The sequence below is a fragment of the Erythrolamprus reginae genome, chromosome Z (assembly GCF_031021105.1).
Source record: "Erythrolamprus reginae isolate rEryReg1 chromosome Z, rEryReg1.hap1, whole genome shotgun sequence".
Taxonomy (NCBI): Eukaryota; Metazoa; Chordata; class Lepidosauria; order Squamata; family Dipsadidae; genus Erythrolamprus; species Erythrolamprus reginae.
The window spans coordinates 123,375,510-123,383,201 of record NC_091963.1 but is presented as its reverse complement, the minus strand read 5'-3'; the positions used below and the strand labels follow the sequence as shown (position 1 = coordinate 123,383,201).

Here is a 7,692-nt window from a genome sequence, read left to right as displayed (position 1 = left end):
AATCAATTGTCAACTTGTTCAGAAATCTCCCATATGAAAACATTATAGTAATATACAGTACATTTACAATGGAAATTTACAGTGTCTAAAAACTATTCCTTTATCCAAAAGCTACAACTAATTTAAATATCAACTGTTATTGTAACTTGATTTTTTTAGTTCATTAGTTAACATAAACTAAATGATTCAACTTAAGAGCACTCTGTTATTTGGAACAACCTTTTATTTTTATTATTAACCCTTTTTACTCTTCTTACCACAGAGAGAACAGGATGTCAAATCTCACCTTCGATTCTGGGTTCCTGCTTCTGAAATTTTCTGAAGATCAAGGGTTACAGATCTTATATTTCTTCCTGTTTCTAGGAGTATACCTGATCACCCTGTTGGGGAATCTTTCTGTCATCATTGCAATAGCTGTTGATCATCACCTGCACACACCAATGTATTTCTTCTTAATGAACTTGGCAATTATTGATATTGGTTCCATATCATCTATTGTACCCAAATCTATGTTCAACTCACTCATGAACAACAATTTCATTTCTTATTTTGAATGTGCCATTCAGGTTTTCTTTTTGCTTTTCTTTGATGCATCTGAGATCTCTCTCTTAACTGTAATGGCACATGACCGTCATGTTGCTATTTACAATCCGTTACAATACGAAATAATAATGAATAGCGGAACCTGTATTAAAATTGCAGCCATTGTGTGGATATCTGGTTTCCTTTATGCCATATTGCACACAAGCAATACATTTTCAATAACTTTCTGTTCAAATAAAGTTGACCAATTTTTCTGTGAAATCCCCAAACTACTGAAACTTTCTTGCTCTGACTTATACCTAGTGGAGGTTATTCTTGTTGTAATGAGCGCTACTCTTGGGGTGGGATGCTTTATTTTCATCATTATAAGTTATGTATGGATCTTCAGAGCTGTACTTCAGATCCCTTCTGTACAGGGAAGGCAAAAAGCTCTCTCTACTTGTCTCCCACACTTAATTGTAGTCTCAGTGCTCATTTGTGTTGCTTTCTTTGTCTATGCCCAACCTCCCAGCAATAGTTCATCTTATTTAGATTTAGTTTTTTCAATAATATATGTGATTTTTCCTCCTATGTTGAATCCATTCATCTACAGTATTAGAAATAAAGAGTTTCAGAATGCCTTGTGCAAGTTCTTAAACCTTAGGCAAATTTTCCACACTTTTTCCAGGTTTGTTCTAAAATTATTGGGATTGTAAGATTTTCTTTTCCAAACAGCCTTCACCCTACATTATATAATTAATAGTTTATTTTGAAATATATATATTGTTTGTTTGCAGACACAACCAGTATAGTTTAGACAATAAACTCAATATTAATTATATGTAATCTAAACATACAAAAAAAAAGTAAAGGAGAAGACAGAAGAGAAGAAAACTTGTTTTGTCAGGCAAGTTATTTATTTATTTATTTGTTTGTTTGTTTGTTTGTTTGTTTGCCTGCCTGCCTGCCTGTTCTGTTTTGTTCACATTTACATACTTCAACAAGTTGCAAATTCAAAATTGAAACAATGCAACACAATTCAATACAATACGTACAATACAATACTATAAATACAGTACAATGCAATACAGTACAATGCAATACAGTACAAACAATGCAATGCAATGCAATGCAATACAATACAATACAATACATAACAACACTTCTCCATTAGTTATTTTAAAGGATATTACAGTATATTTAGGATGGGGGGAAAGGCAGAGAGGAAAGATTTTAAAATAGGTTTTAAAAATATGATGTTTGACAAATGACAATGCTAGATCTAGTCAAATTGATCAATTTGTTTTTGTTTTTTCCTTAAGCATCAACATCAGTTTGTACAATCCTTTGTCAAAGAGAATAATAGCAATAGCACTGTAGACTTATATACTTATAGTGCTTTTAAAGAAATCCAGGCAGGCAGAATTGGGAGTAAAGGTACTGAAATTCTAAGAATGCTCTGAATACTGCAGTATCCAGAGGAAGAAATGAAATGCATAATGAATGAAACATTGGTTACTCTTCAACTTAAACAATGGAATGATTGACTGTACTGTACCCTGAAGGTCACTTCTGCAGTTCTACTTAAGTTCTTATAACAGATGATTCAATCAGCAAAAAATGCTTCAAATCAGTGAAATAAGAAGGGAAGCTTTATATGCTTTATTCTGATTTATATTCCTTGAAAAAGAAATACCCTACTTGAGTCAAGTGTGCAGGGGAAGATTTCTAATTTTAAGGCATGTGGGCTAGACTAAGGTTTTAATCAACTATTGTAGTTAGAATGCAAACATTGTGTTTCATTTTTCCCACACTGAAACATATCATTAATTATTAGAGAAAGGGGTGACATCTTTCTCAACAACTGAGTTTTTTATCACTTCTATAGCTAAGCTTTGTCATTATGATGATAATAAGATTGTAGTAAGTAGAACAGAGAATGTAGATACTTTTTGAAGCATTTTAAATGTCTTTCCAACAACACTTTTTTCCCATTACATAAATTAGGAAATAATTTATGCAATAATTAAAACCTAACATACTATCCAAAGTAATCTAAATTATATTGCCCTTGACTTAAAATATATAAAAACTGTTTATCTTCCATAACTAAGGAAAAGTTGACAGAAATCTAATGGTAGTGCTTTATTTTAAAAAAATAGTTTTATTGAGTTATTTACATTTAAAAACAACTAAAAAGGCATATATACATTTAAATAAGACAAAATAGTATGGTGCAATACAATACAATATTTGAAACAGCATAGACACTTTTTGCCCCTCAATCTATTCATGCAGTTTCATGGGACACTATGCTGGTCAAGTTGAAAAACTACTACATGCCACTACATAAGGTCTAGGGCAGGGGACCCCAAACTTTTTACACAGGGGGCCAGTTCACTGTCCCTCAGACTGTTGGAGGGCCGGACTATAAAAAAACCGCTATGAACAAATCCCTATGCACACTGCACATATCTTATTTAAAGTAAAAAACAAAATGGGAACAAATACAATATTTAAAATAAAGAAGAAGTAATTAAGTAATTAAGTAATAAAGTAATTTATACTTCTTAATTAACAAGTAAATTTAAACTTAAATCAACAAACTCCCTCCTTCCTTCCCTCCCTCCCTCCTTCCTCTCTACTTCTCTCTACCCTCTCTCTTTTCTTCCTTCATTTTTCTCTCCATCATTTTCTCATTTTTCTCTTTCTCTTTTTCTCTCTCTCTCTCTCACTCTTTCTATCTATCCCCCTTTCTCTCTTCCTCTCTCTCCTTCTTCCTCTCTCTCTTGCTTTCTCTCTCTCTCTCTTCTATTTCTCTCTCTCTCTTTCTCTCTCTCTCACTCTCTTTCTCTCTCCCTCTATCTCTCCCTCTTTCTCTCTCTCCCTCTCTCTCTATCTCCCTCTTTCTTTCTCTCCCTTTTTATCTCTCCCTCTTCCTCTCTCTCTCCCTCTTTCTCTCTCTCTCCCTCTCTTTCTCTCTCTCTCTTGCTTTCTTTCTCTCTCTCACTGTATTTTTATCTCTCCCCCTCTTTCTCTCCCCCTCTCTCTCCCTCCTTCTCTTTCTTTCTTTCTCTCTCACTCACTCTATTTCTATCTCTCCTTCTCTCTTTCTCTCCCTCTCTATCTCTCCCTCTTTCTCTCTCTCTTGCTTTCTTTTTCTCTTATTTTCTCTCTCTCTTGCTTTCTTTCTCTCTCCCCTTCTTTTTCTCTCTCTCTCTCATACACCTTGCCGGCAACAGAGAGAGAAAGAGAGAGAGAGCGGAAGGTGGCTTGCCGGTCCATGGCCCCCTGGATGAGCGGATCCGCATGGCCCCAGCACCGGACTTTGCCGTTGCCTTCGCCTTCGCCCAGCTCTCCAGCTAACTCCCTAAATTCGCCCGAACGGAGGCAGCGGCGGTTTCAAGGGACCAACATATAGTCCTTCTCGGCGCTGCATTGCTGCAGCCTCTGAGCACCGCTGCTGTCCCCGGGCACTGTTACTTGTAAGCTGCACTGAGAGAGAAAGAGAGAGAGAGTGGAGAGCACCAGATTTTGCCATTGCCTCCGTCCCTGTCCAGCTTTCCAGCTAAGAGGCAGCAAGAGACTTTCCCCTTGGCCCTGCAACTAGTTTATGCGGGGAAAGTCTCTGCGGAGAGCCAAAATCCCAACGAAGCTTCTTTTGTCTTCAGTAGTCATTAAGGAGGTGAAGAAGAGGCCAAACTGGTTTTGCGAATTCACACTTACAGCTTTCCCCTCATCCACGCCGCATCCACAACAAGCCCGGGAGAAGGTCGCTCCTAAGCGGCAAATGACGTTCAGAAAGGGGTGGTGGAGTGGTAGAAAAAAAAGCCCCAGAAAGAAGTAGCCGCCTTTTCGCCAAGCAAACTTGCTGTGGCACGCTTGGTTCTCTCATCCTGCCTTCCGCCAAGTTGGAACTCTATTTTTTCTTTCCCCCCCTCTCCTCTTTGGAGGTGCAGATTTTTTTTCTTTCCCCTCTTCCCAGTCAGCAGGTGCTTGTGTAGATAAGTCCAACCACTTCCACCCTACCACCCGTTCCTGCAGAAAGAGGTCGGGTGTGCTACCAGGAGGCGGGGCGCTGGGTGCCGAGGAGGGTGAAGGGGTGGACGTGGCTGCTGCCTCTTAGCTGGAGAGCCGGAGGGTGGCGGAGGCGACAGTGAAGTCCAGTGCTGGGGCCGTGCGGGGCAGCTCATCCAGGGGGCCGTGGACCGGCAAGCCGCCCTCTGCTCTCTCTCTCTTTCTCTCTCTCTCAGCACAGCTTAGAGGTAACAGTGCCCAGGGACAGCAGTGGAGCTCGGAGGTTGCAGCAAGAAGTGCTGAGAAGGACTGGCTGTTGGTCGCTTGAAGCCGCCTCCTCCTCCATTCGGGGCAAATTCAGGGGGATTCCTGAATCGCCCGTCCATTCACCGTGAAGGAGGAGGTGGGGAGGAGGCGGTGCAGAGGCAAGGGGTGGGGAGGAAAGCAGGCCTGCAATTGGCCCCTTTCTTTCTTGCATTTAGGGAGAGGAACTGTTACTGCTCTGCCATAGGGCAGCAACAGTTTCTCTCTCTAAAGGCGGCAAAGAAAGGGGCCAATTGCAGGCCCACTTTCCTCCCCACCCCTTGCCTCTGTACCACCTCCTCGCTCAGCAGCAGACCACGGTGAGTGGACAGGAGATTCGGGAGCTTATTATATCTATTGATAAAATCTCGTGCACTGCTGCGGGCTGGATAAATCGCCTCAGTGGGCCGCATCCGGCCCATGGGCCGTAGTTTGGGGACCGCTGGTCTAGGGTCATAATAAAACTGATTTTACTGACAATAAATCCATGTTTATGTAATCTTTTCCATTGCCATATTTACATAATTGTTTTCATTAGCATATTTAATTATTATTCATAGATATAATTGTTCAATTTTAATATAATTAAAAATAATCATATTTACATTATTAAAATAATAATTTAGAGATTTATTTTGTGTTCTCTTTTCAAACCAATCTTATAGTTTGTTCCAAATTTCATAGTATCCCAAGTCCTCCTTTTCATTTCATTCCATCATAGTGCTTTTCTATGTGTGGTTTAAAGATGATCCATTATTGAAAAATTGATGTAATCATGAATTTTGAGAAATTCTTGCAGACAAATAATGTCCTGAATGACAATCTCTTGTAATCTGACAAAATATCAGATCATAAATTCCAAAAAATATAAAGGTACAGAAAGGCAAAGTGCCATTTTAGATTTCATGGTTAAAGAACTAAGCAAATAGTAAACCCACAGAGTGAAATAGAAAGATATACATTTAATGTTGAAAGTTATTAATGTATTACAAGTGAGTTAATGCCACTTTAATAACAATAATGAGAAGGAAGGGGAGGAGGAGAAGCAGTTAAACAACTTAGTAAAGTAGTAGCATGTTGCTAATGATAATATACTACAGAGATCTGTCATACTGAAGAAAAAATTGTTGGTAGGATGGGGAATGAGTGTAACTTTGCAATAAAATGTTTGAGTATATCCTGGATCCTTCAATTGTCTTAGATTTTTCTTTTGGCTGTAGTTTTCCTATATTGAAAGAGAAACTAATCTTGTAATTTTGAGAATTTATTGTATTTCTTCTTTCTCCCTCTTCATGGAGAATGTCAGCATAATGAAAACTGTTAAAATTAACATAGTTAATTACATAGTAATGATTTTAGGATAGGGAAAAGATTTCCACATAGACAGACAGACAGACAAACATACACACACACATGTTCACAGACATGTATGTATGTATATATGTATGAATGTACATATAGTTGTTGCCCGCCAGCAGCCCATGCAGCTGGTACTGATTCCAGCAGTGCAGAGGCTGATGTGGTGATGCCTGAGTCAGACAGTGAGGAAGTTGGACAGGATTTGATGGCAGAGGTGGAGATTCATCAAGCACCTTCAGAACCTCCAGAAGCTCCCATAAGTGAGGAAAAAGAGGAGGAGCCTTAAATATCTATAGGAAGCAAAATAAAATGATGTATTTGGTCTACCTGATTGGAGAGGGTACTATTACACAGTAGTCTTAACATGGACAAAGAATGGATCAAATTAGAAAACAACAGATTATTAGAAATAAAGGGAAACAATTTACAAGTCGGGTGGCATTCTTATTTATGGGATGGAAGACAAAAAATACACAGATATTTTTTAAATCATTATATTAGGAATTAACTGATAAATATTTGGTTAAAGATAAAAAGACAGATGTATATGGACATTCCAAATTGGTTCTCACCACTGAAAGTTTTTGTTCACTCAAATTTCAAGAAACTAGATAAAACAATAACATATAAACATATGATCAAAGATGAGAGAAGCATCAAGACCAGAATGGAATTAAAGGACGAAGGGATTAAATTAGAATGGTGGAAGTACTTGAAAATTAAATCAAGATATGACAAGGAGAAGAAAGAGCCGGGATAGAGAAAGAAATGACACCAGACAAACTTTTATTGGGAACCCAGGAAAAATAAAATCAAAAATGTAATGTATTTGCTTAGAGTTAGCAACTGTCTTGCTATTGGTCGTTCTGGTTGGAGGGAGGAATACTCGCTCCTCATTGGTTATGTAAGATTCGTGCCGGGTATAAATACCCTGTCAGCTGTCAAAGTGGGGTTCCTGTTATGTGTTACTGTCCGACTAATAAAGACTGTTAATATTCGCTCCGTCTGGATCTCGACTTAACAGTGGCGACGAGGAATTGTTCCACACGTGCAGAGCATACGCTCAATTATCCCTGTCTACAGCATGTCTACGCAACTGACTTTCGCTCCATTTGACCCGCGAGTGGAAACTTGGGACTCATACGTTGCAAGGTTCGAATGTTTCCTCATTTCTAATGGGTTTACTGAAATTTCGGGGGACAGAAAGAGGGCATACTTCCTCAGTTTTTGCGGTGCCGAAATGTTCGAGACCGCCAGGGCTATTTTTGCTCCAACTTTGATCCATGACGTGCCTTGGGAGCAGTTTCTTTCAACCCTCCAAGACCATTACGCCCCCGCCCCCTCCCGCTGTGCTCGCCGCTATGTTTTCTTTCACCGGAATCAACAGGAGGCTGAATCAATAAATGATTATGTGGCCGCGCTCAGGAGAGCTGCCCTGTATTGTGAATTTGTGGATTTGGAAGATTACCTCCTCGATCGCTTAGTCTTTGG

At 39.1% G+C, this 7,692-nt stretch overlaps 1 protein-coding gene across 1 annotated transcript; it reads left to right on the top strand.

Annotated features, from left to right (window-relative positions):
* Positions 1-272: 272 nt before the first annotated feature.
* On the top strand, positions 273-6,487 carry LOC139154045 (olfactory receptor 14A16-like). Its single transcript, XM_070728475.1, has 2 exons — positions 273-1,210; positions 6,304-6,487. Exons 1-2 carry the CDS (start codon positions 273-275, stop codon positions 6,485-6,487), a joined length of 1,122 nt encoding a protein of 373 aa, XP_070584576.1.
* The last annotated feature ends 1,205 nt before the right edge of the window (positions 6,488-7,692 follow it).